Here is a 16,739-nt window from a genome sequence, read left to right as displayed (position 1 = left end):
GTTTTTCAAAATCAGACTGGTTTTCCACAAGCTTTATTTCTGAAACGAAGTCCGTGACCCCCCTTTTTTTTATTTGTGAAACAAGTAATTCATTATCTGTCCGCAGAAGAAGTTTGAAGAAGGGCATTTTCCCACGAATGTCCTTAAGGGGGTAGCCTGCGAACGCAGACGTATTTCCGGCTGTCACTTGGTTCCGCTGAAAAATAACGTCTGCGAACCCGAGCCAGGAAACGATTTCTGTTACGTAATGACCTTTGTTTCTCCGTGGCCAATCAGATTCCATGATAGAATGAAACTCGAGTGCTCCTCACAGCGAATACCTCGCGCAGTAGTTCTGGGGTTATCTGAGCTAAACTGTGATTGGCTTCGAATTCCTACGTCACAGAAATCGTTTTCTTGCTCGGGTTCGCAGACGTTATTTTTCGGCGGAACCAAGTGACTGCCGGAAATACGTCTGCGTTGGCAGGCTATTAAGGGGGGGGGGGGGGGTCGTTCTTAACTACCAATTGGTCATGAATCTGTTGCTAAAGAAGGTTTCTAACAGTCATATGTTGAAAACCAGACCTCCTAATTAACCGCGCGGCCATGGGCCGAGCGCGGTTCTAGATTTACCCGTGGTTTATTTTTTTTTTTTTGTCGGTGACCAGACACAGACCTCCGCTCGGCCAAACTTTGAGTCACGGAACGTGTGATGTTTTTCCGCCAGAAGCTGTTAAAACATAAATACACGGACAATTTTACGGATATTGTTTTCTTTTTTGTGGGTAAAATATATTTTCTTTTTTTTTTTAATCAAAGCGTTGGATTTAAAGGGAATAATAAATACGCTGAAAAAAGGTATTATGTCAGCCATGGAATGCGCTGACGTTGCAGCTTTCACTTTCGCTACGTGACAAATAAGATCGTGTTTACTTTGCAAGTTTATTTCGGCAGAAGCGACGGTCATTAATTTATTTGTAATTTTGCCAGTATTTCTTGCGGTTTTAGGCAAATGAAGTAAATCCTTTGACTGTTTCATCGCAGCGAGTTCATAGATCGGAAGCAAAATCAAATATTTGCAAGCCAAGCAAAGAACGTGTCAGAACGTGCAAAGATTACGTCATTGATAGGGAAATAACCACCGTACTAAAGATAGCCGTAGATAACGCAATTCTTGAATTATGTGACTCGTGTGACTTCTTTGCTAACCCTTAACTCAAGGGAAAAAAACAGTTAAATTTAATCGTGACTTTAAAGAAAGAAAGCGGTTTGTAATAGTGTTCGTATCTTCATGCCCATACATATCCCGAAGAAAGTTCCAGATTAAGACTATTACGTCATCGGAGATGTCACAACGGCTACGACTGATGGTGCGATAATAGAGTTTGTGTTGATCAAGTACTGTGATGTCTACAGTAATCAATGAATCATCAAAGATTGCTTTGGAATATGCACTGCGGTGCGACTGTAGTACTAAGAAAACAGTTAAATTTTAAAAGCGCGGTTATAAGATCTAACAGATCTTCTTGTTTGCACAGGTTTGATCCATCGAAGAGTCCTGCAAAAGTTTCAAATCACAGCCATATTTGACCAGTCACGTGACCAGAATAAAAAACCCTAAAAATTAAGAGGCATCTAAATCCGAAAATTCAAATCAGTGTCAATACATTAAGATCGTCCAAGTGCTTAATGCTACGCATGGGTTTCATGAAACTACAATGTAGCATTATCATAAAAGTTATGAGGTAATAAAAACCCGTAGTAACAGACTTTCTACCGTAACTTTCCTGTTTTACGTGTAAACAGCAATTCCATACGTACGATTATCAAGAAGGCTTACTTATTTCTGATTCGTAAGAAAAATCGGAACTCTTACTCTTTTCTTCAAGTTTTAGTGATTTAAAATTCAAACGCGCGGTTTGGGACTGGCACTAGTTACGCACGCGAAATCTTTTTTTTTTTTTCAAAGCAAACGTTCCCTCACGTAAAATTCACCATTTAGCACTGCAAAACGTTCCAAAATAGCTTTCTTTTAAATATGGCCTACAGCAATCCTTCAGCAGCTGCTCTAGATCTGTAGTTAAGAAGGCAAAAAGTTCAAAATTTTACCTAAAATTTTTTATTGCTTCAAAGGTCCACATTTCACTTGGTATTGACGCCACCGTTAAATTTTTCATAAAAATGTTATTTTTTGTCCAGTATTTACTCGTTTTTGAGACCAGGCCTTTGGTTGCTAGGGGCAACGGGTTTGTTTTTATCTTGGTTACAGTGAAGAAACAATCCCGCAATGGTTGATTTCGCCCGCGCCGGAAAACGATCGCTGTGTGACAAGGAACTTTCTGTTCTGAAAATTTCACTGACGCGAGTAATCTATTAGACAACGCATAAGTGAAATCTTTATTTATTATTTTAACACTATTTTGGGGATGGTCCGTAGAGGGGGTCCGTAGGGGTAATCCATGGACCGGTCCGTAGGGTAGTCCGCGGACAGCTCTCGATGGAAAGGCGACAAACTAGGTTCGATTTCCGCCGCTTTCTCGAGTCCGGTCTCCTTTCCCGAACAGCGGTTGGTAATCTAGACTGCAAAAGAGTCGTTTTCGGACGTTTTTGGAAGGCGCGAAGCGCCGTAAGCGCGCTCCTCGCGTGTGAAGCACGCGAGCCTCACACGCCCGTCTCTCCCCATTCTCCCTCGCCGTTTTTACACTCGCTCCAGACCTTTCGTTCGAATATTGACGGTCTCTCGTGTTCGCAAAAATACGACTGTTTTGCAGTCTACTGGTAATCGAGCCTAGCGATAAACGCGCATTGAAAAACCGAAACATGTGACTATCTTATGACGATCCCGTAATACTGAAGGTACTCGCGTTGGGTTACCTCTTTTCATGTTGTACAACTATGGCCGTAATACGAATTGTACTTCTTGTGTGCCTGTTGCAAGGAACATGGGCACTTGTTTCTGTCAATTCAAAGATGAAGTCTTTCTCCTATGCCATAAAGAACGGTTTTATACACCCAAACGTAGAGAAAACGCTCTACGAACACGACACTGGGGAACCGGGTGTGATTACGGAGCAATGGTTTACCGGTCTCACGATGAATCAAGATACAAGAATAAGAATCTACATCGACAGTGAAGTGGAGGCAAGTTTGGATTTTAATCTCTTCCTCGCTCATGGATTAGGATTCTCCGAGAGAGACGACCTCGCAAACATTCCATGGGGGACACGGCGAATCGCTCATTCGGCTGATGGTGGAATCTACAACACTTTTCGCATACCGTTTGGTAAATCATTCCGAGTGACTGCCACCACAACCGATTCTGGTCACTTTTGGTACATCATCCGAGGGGTGGAGAATTATCCTTTGGTGTTGGGTGATCTGATTCTGCCCTCACATACAAGGCTGAGGCTCTATAAGAACGAAGACGTGCACCTGAAACCGTTGGAGTTCCTTCGTTTGGCATACGTCAATAACTCTGCGGGCGCATTGTTCATGGTGACATTAGTTGCCAGCAGTTCTAATCTTGTTTTTCTAGAGGGCTGTATGCGATCGTATATCGATGGAAGTAACAAAACAACTTGGCTATCCTCTGGCACTGAAGACTTCTTCCTGTCTGCATATTACTTCGATAAAGGACTATACCATCTCGACAATGCTGGCTTGACTCATTTAGACAAAGGCGGACTTGTGAGCGCTTACAAGTTTTTCGAACACGATCCATTGCTGTTTACAAAATCCTTCGAACTTTGGTGGAGGTGCAGTGATATGGACATTAGCAAAGATAAGCATGGCTGTCCTAACACCTGGCCAGATCCCACCCCTCCCAGAAATGAGCAGTTTTTCACTAAATATTCTTCCATGAAAGAAAAACTGTACAGCAAAGAAGAACCGTCCATCAAGGGAAAACCATCCAGTAAAACAAAGTTCGCTGGGAATGAAGGGTTCTTCACCAATGACAGTCGTACACTTAAAGAGAAAATTGCAATGACTGGAAACTCCTTTCTATTAGACAGGGGAATTATGCAGCCTGCTATTGTGACCACATACACCTGGGTGTATGAATGGTGAAGATTTGCTAGGCTGCATTAGGTGAACAAAAATTCAGATAGACCTCTTTCACTCATACATTTTGTTTTCATCATGTACATCATGTGTCAATACTAAAGAGATTATTGTCTTTGAAAACAGGTAGCCCGAAAAAACTGACCCCCGGTCTGCGGACCCCCACTACGGACCAGGTCCACGGACTAGCTGTGGACCAGTCCACAGACTCCCCCTACTGACCACCCCCCAAAATATAATAGAATTAATAAATAAATATTTCAGTTACGGGTTGTCTAATAGATTACTCGTGATGGCGAAATTTTGAACGTTACATTGTGCAAACATAACAGACCTGGATTCAGGCTCGCGTGCAATTTAAATCATTACACATTGCCATTTCCTTCGCTGTGGCCATACAGTATATGAAAGACGCGTACGGGGAAGCCCCCGGGAAGCCTCAAAATTTGTGTTCTTTCCCCTCTGCCATTTTGTTCAGCCCATTCTCCCGTGGATTCATGAACTCATTCCAGGCTTCACAATTTGATCAGTGGAATAACAGATACAAACAACAATTGACAGCCTAAAAATATATCTTCCATGGCCAGATTGAGCCACGAATGGAAGGTAAGAACTTTCCTTCTTACCATCGGCATCTCCTTACGCTGAAAACAGCTTTTAGGCATTTTTTTGGGGAGGGAGGGTGGGGTGTTAAAAACCCAAGTCTGTTACATTTGCACGGTGTAACACTCGAAAAATCACCGACATGAGTCTGAATCTATTAGACAACCCATAAGTGAAATCTTTGTTTATTATTTTTACACTAATTTAGGGTGCTCCGTAGGGAGGGTCCGTAGGGGTAGTCCATGGACCGGTCTGTAGGGTAGTCCATGGACCTGGTCTGTTGTGGGGGTCTGCAGAACAAGGGTCAGTGTTTTCAGGTTACCCTTTGAAAACTGTTCACAATCATGGTGGTATGCATTCATTTCAGTAACCGAGACAAAAGCTCAAATCACCTGCGAGTAGTGTCACACAGTCTACAGTGAGGAAACAAAATGTACAAGTGAAAGAGGTCTCACATTGATTTGTGTTTGTCTAACATGTAAATACATTACATTGTAATGCAACTGCACTGCTTCAATATCCACAGGTTTATTCAGGCTGAGGGGGGGGGGGGGGGGGGGAGGGTGCTAGGTTAGCAGGCGCAAGGGGACAACTGGTACTCCTAATTCTAGTGTTCTTTTGTAATGAATTGCGCAAAGCATTTTATTCTAATGCTCATGAGTGAGGTCATATTTAAGGCCCGCTTGTGTTGGGATGAACTGTTTTCAGCTGGTTGTTGTTGTTGTTTTTTTTTTTTTCGTGCTTTGTTGGGGGAAAAAAACTGTTTTTGCTTGCCGTTTGGTTGATTGTCCATTTCAACCAGCTCAGAAGTATGTTGAAATGGTTGAAGATGATAGGAACCATCTGCGGTTGATCTCAAATGTTGAGAGATGCCTTGGGTTGACTGCTAATGAGATACATAAACCTCATGTAGAACACAAATCCATATTACTAAGCTATTATGCACAGAATTGTTTTAAAAAGGAAGGGACATGAAATTGCCAAATCTCTCAGTGAAATATCAAGTACCCAATTAAAAATATCTGCACTGAGTCAGTTCTGGGCATGAGTGGAGAAAGGAACTAGAAGTGTTCCGGTGACTGACAAAAACTGAATTGTTCTCTATCTTGGTTATTACAGCAGTTGTGGATACATCTGTCTGTCAAAAAAGGTCCATCTTGGAACTTGAGAAAAGCTAGTTTCCTTTCCTGTCCTTTTGTTTACATTTCATATGCCTTAATTTGACTTAATTAATGCAGTATATTATTAGTGCATTTCAAATGTATCCAGAAGGGTGTTCTTGAAAACACTTGTTTTGGTCACCACAATAATTGTTTGAAATTGTATGGTATGAAACTATTTGTTTAGAACATAGGTTTTACATGTAATGAAGATAGTATTCATTTCTTTTGATAGTTAGAAGTTTTGTAACAACAATTTTCATGGAATATTACACCAAAGAATGTAAAATGGCCTTTTGTTTCAAATGGTGTGCACATAAGTAGAGTTCACAGAGTTTGCATGCTTTTTTAACCTCCTACACAGACATACTCTTGGCTCGTCACGCAATCTTTCCTCCCCAACAATTGCATGATGAGCCAAAAGAATGTCTGCATAGGAGCCTATGCTCTTTTGGGCTTTTCCATGACTTTCCACGACCCTTCCCAGTTTTCCAGGAGCTACACACACCCTGTAATCAATGGCAGTGGTGGATAACTCCTTAATATCCCTAGCAACACAAGATCGTGACACTTTTTTTGCGATTCTCTTAACCAGCTTTTGACTCATCCTTTTTTCAACCCTGAACATAAACAGGACAAAATGGAGTTTATTCGTTAACTAATACAGGATTCAACAAAATATCAAATCTATATTAGCCATGACATTAATTTAGTGTTGATTATTGGCAGTTATTGGGCATCACAGACAGTATTTACAGTACAAATACTAAACATATTTCTCTCATCTCTCCTCGTGTGAACAAAATATGAACTGACTAACATATAAAAGAAGATCGACTCTTAAGCGATACTTAAGAGGACTTAATGATCAAAGGGTGCAGACTTTCTAGGATAAATAAAATTTTTGAGGTAAAAATGTAAATTTAGTTTACTTTTACCCATCCAATAGATCGTTTTCACGTGACGTCATCACTTTCTAAAATCCAAAACTAAAGAGCCACCAAAGTTTTTATCTTCATCAGGCATAAGAGGCGGTATATTTGCATCTGTTTACAATTTTACAGCTCAATAGCGTTCGTTTGGAATCCAGAGCATTTTGAATTTCAGGGTTGTGGAGGTGCGTGACATAAGGCTATGATCGAGTTTGTCGAAAAATATATACTTATCTTATGATTTTGAGCCGTTTTAGAAGTTAGAGCATTAGGAAAAGTGCTTAAGTAAATGCTTGTTTGATCAGTACTGATAATCAGTCGCCTAGATAGCCAAAGTAAGTTCCAGATGGTTACACTATTTTCCAGCCGCTATAATCGTGTATCACGGAGGTACACCTACATGACGTTTTCATACTGGGCTCTGTAAATATCTGCGAAACATTTCGACGAATATCTGAAGTTTGGGGAAACGCACAGGCCTAAAACTTAGAGAAGTGTCTTATTTAGCTATCTTCTATAACATCATAATTTCATAGCTTTTTCCAATGGATGGTTTTCGATTTATTTTTCATTGCGTGACAGTGAAAACGATCTATACTTTATTGACTTTTTGTACCCTCTATTTCGTATGTTGCATGTCCTGTTGGAGATTGCATGACTTCCCTTATTCGGGAGCTTTTTCTACTGGATGGTTTTCGATTTATTTTTTTATTGCGAGACAGTGAAAACGATCTATACTTTGGAGACTTTTTTGTACCCTCTATTTCGTATGTTGCATGTCCTGTTGGAGATTGCATGACTTCCCTTATTCGGTCTCATTTCGTCACATGCTCCGAGCCTGCGCTCTGCCTGCGGTTTTAGTTACCAGTCCCAAGCTTACTTTGCAAAATTAAAGGAGACCATCTACAGATATGAATTAACTGCATAATCTCTTTTGTTGCTGTTGACTGACTTAATCCATTTTTTCTAACAGTTCACTGACTAGAGCCACACCCCATACACCTTATTCCAAAATGACCGCCATTTTAGAGTTTTTTTGTTTACCTTCAAATTACCCTTTGTTGCCTCGTTCTTAAACTCGAAATTCAAAAGAATATTTTCCCTTGAACGAGGCAAAAAGGGCTAATTTGCAAGCAAACAAAGGAACACTGAAATGGGGGCCATTTTGGAATAAGGTGTATTGACACTCTCCTTTATTGTGCCACATTTGGCTCCATTTCAAACGCACCCCCCCCCCCCCCCCTCAAAAAAAGTCACTTTGGACATCTTTGCTTGGAGCCCTTCAATAAACTGCCATGCAAATTCAAAATTTTCGAGACATGAAATTTCCCAGCTAAAGTTACATTGTTTTGATTGACTTGGTCATCACTCAGAGCTGAATCCACGTTTTCAAATTTGGGGGTCGAGGGTCCTTTTCAAAATTCTGAGGGCCCATTAAATTATTTTGAGGACCAGCTAATTAATATTGCAAATATTTGTGACAGTATGATTACTTTGTTCTCCAGTCTGTTATGCATAAGTGTTTATCAGTAAATAATAGTAGAGATGCTTCTTTCTTGCAATTGTGGCGAATTGATCTGTTTACCAACAGTTCATTTTCACATGTTGAACAGTTAAGCATAACTCTGCAAAATCATATTTATGTTTCATTAGCATAAACATTCAATTTACTTTTTTCTGTGTTCAACTGGACCCTTGTCCCATATTTTGTGTGGCCAACTGGTAAATAAGTGCATTCCAGGATGCAGTGAGTTATGACGCACTGGATACATCTCTGGTAACATAAGCATTACAGGAGTACAGACACAAAGCCAAATGGAATCAATTTGTAAGGCAATTTGTGACATAAATCAGTTTGTGCTTACATAGGAAAGTGAATTATGCTGTACAGTGTAAGGAAGATTTTTACAATTCATGCATTGAAGTACATGGATAGTGTTTTTTAGCACAGATATAAATCCAATTTGCATATGATTAATCAGCCAAGCAAGTCTTCGCCATTCACCCTTGTGTACGAGGTAACAGTAGCAGGCTGCATTTCACTTCTTAGTGGAAAGGATTGTCCTGCTATTGCAATTTTCTCTTTCAACAGGACATAAAGCATTGCTCTGTAATCACACCCGGTTGCCCAGTATCGTGTTCGTACAGAGTGGTCTCTACGTTTGCGTGTATGAAACCGTTCTTTATGGCATAGGAGAACGACTTCATGTTTGAATTAACACAAACCAGTGCCCGTGTTTCTTGCAACAGGCACATTAGAAGTAAAATTCGTATTATGGCCATAGTTGTACTACATCAAAAGAGGTAATCAACTCGAGTATGGGATTGTCATAAGATAGTCACACGTCTCTGTTTTCAGCCGGTGTGCGTTTGTCCTTTTTCCAGCGACAGCCAATAATTTTTAAGGAAAATTACCACGTTGTAAATATTTTTTTGGGTCTAGTTCCAGTTCGTTCCGATGCCTCCTGCAACAGGCACGCAAGAAGGAGAATTCGTATTGCAGCCATCTTCTTAGTTCGCGTTAGACATGCTCCAAGCCGCCCTCTCGAAACTCTCCGATTGAGAAATTAAAGCGAGCTTGAAGTGAGGTCGCGCAGCGACCGAACGAGCGACGAAAGACTTTGAGAAAGTCTAAGTTCTCGTGCAATCATGAAATAAACCGAAATGGAGCTTATACCAGTATGTCAAGTGATTATTCTAATTGTTACTTGGGCGGAGGAGCCCAAGTTATGGTTTCCGACAGGGCTACGGCCATTATAAGTGGTTCCAAAGTAGATCCATCTTCACTTTGAATTGTGCATATAAAATGCCAACAATACTTAGTGCTGACGAAGCCTAAAGATCGCTGTCTTCAGAGCTCACAAATAAACCTTCCTCTGATTGGCTACGATAACTTAATTCGGAATCGAACCTTCTCTGACCTCTGAAAGGCAATTGCAACGCACGTTACCGAGTCTCGGAAAAAGTTAAAATTAAGAGTGCTTCGTCATTTGAACCTCATTCTGGAAGTGTGCGGTTGTTAAGAGAAAGGCGGCTGCCTTTTTGCGTTTTTGAAGTGTCTGTGAAGAGGATTTAGATAAAGTTTTGAACGACTGGTAGATATTCGCTCTTGATTTCTGTGCGGGATATTTGGCTCAGAATGCGCCTTTCCCTCGGATTGCCCTCGTCAACTGTCAAATAGTTTTCCGCACCTCGCAGGAGGAAAATATCCGCTACTTTTTCACCTATAAAACTTTAAGCGGTAGAACCGTCCGAATGATGAATTCTGCTACATTAACCAAAATGGGGAACTGAAGTGCACTTTAAAATATTGAAGTACAATGCTACTCAGTTCCCTTCCCCAGGTCTTTCCTCTCACCCCTACCCCCACCTCCCTCACTTTAGTTTTCTTTCTCGTTTCCAGACTCCTAGTGCCAGAGTCAATTATAATTCCTTTGAAAAAAAGTCATTCTTTCCAATGGTGTTTTTCCAGTTTCAACCTGCACTCAACTTTTCTTACTCCATTGGCTGTTATTACAGTGGACAGTGTTCCTGATGATGTAGTGGTTAGCTTTGCTGGAAGAGCAAACAGTCACGACGGACACGACTTTTGAAAGCGAGAATTTTAACATTTCGTCGTCAATTGAACCTCATTCCGGAACTGAGAGAAGAATTTTGAAGACACTCTTTACCCTGAGGAAATAAGAAGACCAGCTTCATTCACTAAACCGCTACAAAATGATACTCTGCAAGTTTGTCTGGACAATTAACGAAGACCGCAGTAAGGTATGAATTCTACACTCGGCATCGACCTTCGATTCACAAGAACTGAATCAGAGTGACATTTTCAAAGGAAGCTCGGTTGCTGCTTTACTTTCAAACTGAGATCACTGTATTTTTACTTGATAATTATGATTTTAAAGTTGCTGAAGAGAGTGAGTTTTTTTCATTGTTCTTGATTTTAGCAATCTTGCACCATCAGTCTGAGACAAATGTTCTACGCGTTAGCTTACTTGCAAATGCGAAGGTTCACATTCATAGTAACGAAAATTTCGCTCGCTACGTCGTAAAACAGTTACCTTAATCCAATTATTTCTCTTTAAATTTTGCTACAAGGCTAGTTTCAATGCGTTTGTAAATTTAGATCCCCAAATTTCTGAAATTTGGACGGAAAGGAGTTTAGTGTCACAGTGCGCGAGCAATCGAAAATGCCAGCGTTGTTTATGACGAAAAACTCGACTACGGTTTCCATGGATTCAGGTGAAAAATCTAAATCATTTGCTTCGGCTATCGGTGCGGTTAGTATCGAGTTTTGGAGCGAGAGAATTGCGACATTTTTCGTAGTGAAATTGAAGAGAAATTTTTACAAAAGACAAAAAAACAAAACAAAACAAAAAATATAATATACAAAAAAAAAAAATACATTTTAAGTTTTCGTTAAGACCGGTGTAAATAGCCGAGGATAAAAAATGGCTTCGTGGCTAAGCCGCGAAATTAGTGGTGGTGGCAATCATCTTCCTCCACTGAAACAAAAGTCTAAAATACCAGTCAGAGTGACTCGGTTGAGTGGTGACAGCGACAAAAGCTCTTCATCAGAAGACGAAGGCAATAAAAAGCCGAGCTTGTCGAAGGATTCAGTGGAAAAACTTCAAAGTCAGCGACCATCAAGGATTCCGATTAAGGTCGGTCAGAAAAAGAACAAGATCGAAAAGGACAAACTCCCAGAGAAGAATGTGCGAGCCGTAATGGGAGAAAAACCTTTAGGAAGAGACTCAGGTATTGTGTTCAATTTGATCTTTTTCTTTGGACATAAGCTTAAACCATGACAATGTAGATTGTATGTATTAAGCTTATAAGAACCATGTTAGCTTCTGACCGAATTTTATTGCAGTGTTTATTCCAGTTAAATTATTTTTGTACTGTTTCATCATTTAGTAATCGTATCGTAATGTGCGATTTTTAATTTGCCATTAGAGGGAAAATTAAACCTAAAACAGTTTTATTTTAGAATCAGCTTTGGAATCTATACAAAGTTGGAGCTTACATTAGGTCCATTAGAAAAAAAAAAACAAGACTTAGAGTGGACGGTTGGAATCAGGGGAATGCTAGAACTGAAAACTGGAGAGAGCAAAACAGTTGTTTTGCTCAAATGAAACACTTTTCTTAGTACCATACCTGTGTATGGAACAAAAAATTTAGTTTTCAAAACACTCCTTCCTTTGTTCGTGAAGGGGAGAATGTCTCCCCGATTTGCGATTGTAGCAGATTTTTCTTGTTTAACTAGCGAAGGGCAAGCAAAAGATGAAAACAAAAAACACCTAAAATTAAACACAACTCGATAATCCGCAGTAAGTTCTAAAGTGTTTATTACATTTCAGTCAAATAGTAAGAAAAAAGAACTACAATAAAAGGTTAAGATAGCCACTCAAAGCAAATTAATTCCGCTACATTGTAAAATGATAAAATGAGGTTCCCAAAGTTTCTGCAGCCTAAATTTACGATTAGAAGCTACTTCTCTGCAAGTAACCAAAGCTCTAAAGCTTTTTGAAACTATTTAGTTGACATGCTCATTCGTTTTTGTGTGTGTTCTGGGGTTTAATGATTAGAAATTCCCACCATCGAGATAACACGGCAAGGAACGGCAAGTATTTACGTTGCTATGGAGACTATTCAGCCCCAAGCCTCACGCTTATTTGACTCCAAAAACGCGAGAAGAATGGGGAGAGGAGTAATGTTTCTTTGTCATTTGTGGTTAGTTTTCGTCGTGCAATTGAGCTTTGCAGTTTTGTGGCATTGATAAATTTTGTCTTTTTTAATACTCTGTCAAGAACATAGGAAGACTGAAAGGAAACTAATGGTTAAAATTGCTAATAGGTATTAATCTAAGAGAAAGGCGAGGAAAACAAGCTAAGGCTAAATTCAGTACCAGTCCTCCAAGAGCTGCGAAACGTAGCAGTCGTAAACCTGCCAAAGAACCGACACCACAAGTGAGGCGACGAATACCAAGACAACTTACTCCGATAGAAACAATACAGGTAAATGACACGCTCTTGTTGCCGAAATGATGTAAAATAAACCTTTTCTTTTTCATACCCAACTCAAACTTTAATAAAGCGAATCAGAACAAAAGTATTCAAGGAATTCAACCAATGTTAGGGAGGTCCGTCTTGTTAATCTCACTAGATCCCTGCGGCTACTCCTTGGGATTTTTGGTGAGGATATGACACCCTGGGGAGGCATTATTTTAAAGCGTCTAAGAGTTGCTTTTTTTCTTATTTTCAAAAAAAAAACATGCAATTTTAGGGAACAACGATAAATCTTATTCCTGCTATCAGCAATGCATTACTTAGGTGCGTGGTAATTTGTTTGGTGAGTGATGGAGTCAAGAAGGAGCTCCTTAACTTTGCAAAGTAACATTGTGTTGATATTCTGTTGGTCAAATCCTAGTCAAGTTTGTCACCAAGCGTTTATAAATCTTATTGTATTAACAAACAGGTCTCCAAGGATGAAAAAGAACCGCGCAATGAAACCTCGGCCAGTGATTCATCATCTGCAGCTAGGACAGATGAGATTACGCCAGATTTTGAGTGTAACATTCCGCGCGTGGAAGATGAAGATCTCATGAGAGGAGCAGAATCAAACATGAGTGGAAGTGAATATGGAGACGACTTTGAACGATATTCAGTCTCCAGCGATGAACAAACACTGCCCAATGTACCGCCATGGTTAAGAGAAGCAGTCGAGTAAGATTTAAGTCTGCAAACTAAGTTATTATAAGAAATTTAAGGCGTTCTTGTACATTTGATGTGCTTTGCGTTGTGCTAACGTTCACATCAAGGTCGATAGCGTCCATGCGCCCTGCAAAGTGATACAATCATGATCCAACCACAAACAAACACTCGTAACGATCCTGAACATCGTGTCGATAGACAGGTCAACAAGAGCAGAGAATTCCTCTCCCTCCCCTCAAAAGCAAAAGTTCTTACTTACGAAATCTACTTTTCAATTGTTGCAGGGAACAAAATGCGGCAAAACTGGCCGAAAAAGACAAGTAAGCATTCCTGTTTAGTAGCCGTCAAAGAACTGAAAAATGAAAACGATATCTGTATCTCTGAAACTTTCAACTCTTATCTTTAATATTTTAAAATTTTCAGGATTTTTTTGGTTTAGAATTGATTTTAAAATCGACGATTCGACAAATTTAACTGGCATTCTCCAGGAATAAGAATTAAAATTAATATTAACCTTGCGGAAAGAATCGCGAAAAACATAAACAACTTTTCATTCAAAAAATGTTACGAGCAATTTTTACAGGTTAAGATTTACGTAAACTTCAGAAGCGACACATGTACTAACAAGTAGAATTTATTTTCAATTAAGGAACGCCTCAGAAAGTGCCAATGATGCCACAAGTGAGCTTGGTACTGGCCATAAAGACATCCGTGAAGACCTAACGGTTACTTCGTATCCGGCTCCAAAAGATATCTGCACTGACTTCGTGGCGGACGAGTTGGACAAAATAATTGCCGACCTGAGTGTCATGAACGCTGACATGACAGACGAGGAGCATGCTGATGCAATGGCGTCTTTGTTGTTGCTACGCGAAGAGGCCAGGTATGTCCTGAGTAATGTGTCCAATTATTTTACGTTAGCGCAAGAATTCAATGTGAGGCTTGTGAAATGATTAAAGATGTTTTAAAATGTGTTTGATGTTAAACGTCTTTACCAGAGACTAAGAGTATAGGGCTTCTGCTATAATGTACATTAAAGGCTAGTTCTAAATTCCTCCTTCCAACGTTGATGGATTTTCTGACACTGGTGTATATATCGTATAGTGTGCGTAGCGGGCTGAAAGAGCTTCAGGCACTAGTGCTTAGTTTCAGCGGCTAAGGACTCTCCTCGTGACTTCGCGGCCAAACAAAGCGCGTGCACGTCACGCAAGCTTAATAATATAAGATATTTCTAAACTTTTCTTTTAAAGTTGCTTCTTTCAATGCATTTTTGTATTTCATCGACATATTTTAGCCTCAACGATTTCACTGTATATGTGGTATACTTTCCAAAATACGCCTTCAGGCTAAACTTAGACCTCTAGGGTTCGGCAAATCACTGCAGGGAAGAGGGGCGTGAAAGACTCCTATGCAATCTCATGAAGCTGTCTGTTTGAAGTTGATAAAGGTTAATTAACCGCCATAGTGAATTTGTAAGAGCTGACGTGTTGAACGCTAGCCCTTTTGCTGCTGTGAAACTCAGAGGAAGACCTGCCGTTAGTAACCTCAGATTCGTCAAATTCTCCAGGGGGTGGGAGGGGGGATATTCGTTTATTAATTTCTAAGTGTTTCACTGCACTGCCGATGCTAACCTGCAATCATACCCTCCCTCCCTTATATTCAGACGTGGGGAAGGAGGGCATGATACATTTACTTGTCGGATCATATGTTAAAAAACCAGATTCTGGTTTTTTCTCTGATTGGTGAAAACGAACTTATGAAACGATGCGTTCTTATTGGCTTTCATATTTCAACCTCACTTCCGGTCAAAAAGCTGGCCTGGCTAGAAGAAAACAAAATGGCAGAGACAGAGCGAGATTTTAGCGAGGACGAGTTTCCTGCTGCGTTAGTTGAAGCCCTGAGAAATTTTCACTATGATTCCCTGAAAGTAGAGCAGATAGAGTGCTTACGGCGAGTAATTTGTTTACGTGAAGATGTTTTGGCAGTTCCGCCTACGAGTGTCGGTGTAAAATAGGGTTGACTAGCCTACACGACTTCTACGGTTCGTGACATTTGTACATTTGCCGTTTTCTGTTCGGTCACTGGACCTTTTTTTGTAGCTTGACTCGTGTTTATGAAAGGCACTTCATGTTGTGTTATAAGGAAGAATTTTAAGTAGAGTTGAGCCGTTAGATTGTGCTATGGCAAATTATAGGTCTGCATGATTTCCGCTGTTATCTGCATGTTGCTTCGTCGAGTTTGACACCTTTGTAATTTGCCATGTGTTTATGCATTGTTTTGGCTCGTTTCTATTGCAAGCTATGTTTTTAAGTCTCCAAGTATTCGCTTTCAAGGGACAAAATTCAAAATTTACCGTGAACATGTTGCTTACTTGTATTCTATATTGCAAGCTGCTGGAGGACTCGAACATGCATTTGCATCTAAGCTTATGTGTAATCCTACGCTCTTGGGCAATTCTGCCAACACGATGCCATCAGCAGTGAAACAGCTCTTGCCAGTGAATTCCTTGTTTTTAGTTACCGTAAATAAAGGAATGACAGCTCCTACTGGTAAATTATTATCGCAGAAATAGCAGCACTTGTTTGTTTTTATCGTGAGCGCCATCTCACCTTGTTTCGAAACGCATTTAAAGTGCACCTAACCCCAAAATTTTTTTTTCGCTAAAACAAATCTAGACTTTATTTGAAGCATTTGGCCGAAGAAATTTTTGAATTTGGTTGAATCCTCGATTTTCTATGCCCTTTCAAAGTCGCGATTAAGTGTTTCACGACCGCGTTTTAGGGAGTCTGGGGCGGCGGTACCTGATGACGTCTACCCAGGAACCAAACACAATAGCGCCTCAGTCAACTCTCTGTATTTGCTCGAGAAAATAGAACGCAAAACTAATCGTTCCGATGTATTTTGGGACTAAAACGTCCAAGTTTTGTCTCAGAATCATTTCTTTTTCGTCACTGGAGTCAGAGTTAAGTTTCGATTCGGAAGGCTCCGAAATAAACTTCGATCGAGCAAGTTCGACAACTGTGAACTCACTGCTTAGAGCTTTGAGAGCAATTTACAATATTTCAAGCGACGACGGGGAAGACGTCTTTGCGGACGAGCTGCTTGTATATTAGGAATGGAAAGCTAGATACGAAGTGGAGGAGCAGGCAAACGAAAAGCAGGAAAGAAAACTCAAGGACTGCTTTGGATGGTAATTTCGTCAACTAAACATAAGATTCCCACGCGTGTTTATAGCCCGTTTACATTTGTCCTTACCGAGAATGTATTTTGTCAAGGTTCTGTTAAATCCAGTT

General features: G+C 40.2%; 2 protein-coding genes across 2 annotated transcripts; both read left to right on the top strand.

The window, feature by feature from the left end:
• Positions 1-2,703: 2,703 nt before the first annotated feature.
• LOC149107631 (uncharacterized) lies at positions 2,704-6,095 on the top strand. The gene has a single exon (XM_089295791.1). The coding sequence runs from the start codon at positions 2,875-2,877 to the stop codon at positions 4,045-4,047; it is 1,173 nt and encodes a 390-aa protein (XP_089151917.1). The 5' UTR covers positions 2,704-2,874; the 3' UTR covers positions 4,048-6,095.
• A 5,089-nt stretch (positions 6,096-11,184) lies between these two features.
• Positions 11,185-14,399, top strand: LOC149107630 (uncharacterized). Its single transcript, XM_089296115.1, has 5 exons — positions 11,185-11,491; positions 12,590-12,750; positions 13,211-13,458; positions 13,731-13,766; positions 14,096-14,399. Exons 1-5 carry the CDS (start codon positions 11,185-11,187, stop codon positions 14,397-14,399), a joined length of 1,056 nt encoding a protein of 351 aa, XP_089152241.1.
• Positions 14,400-16,739: the final 2,340 nt, after the last annotated feature.

This window comes from Orbicella faveolata, unplaced genomic scaffold, assembly GCF_042242905.1.
Source record: "Orbicella faveolata isolate gen_17 unplaced genomic scaffold, um_ofav_v1 contig_26, whole genome shotgun sequence".
NCBI classification, from domain to species: domain Eukaryota; kingdom Metazoa; phylum Cnidaria; class Anthozoa; order Scleractinia; family Merulinidae; genus Orbicella; species Orbicella faveolata.
The sequence above is the reverse complement of the archived record's forward strand: the minus strand, read 5'-3'. Positions and strand labels throughout refer to the sequence as shown.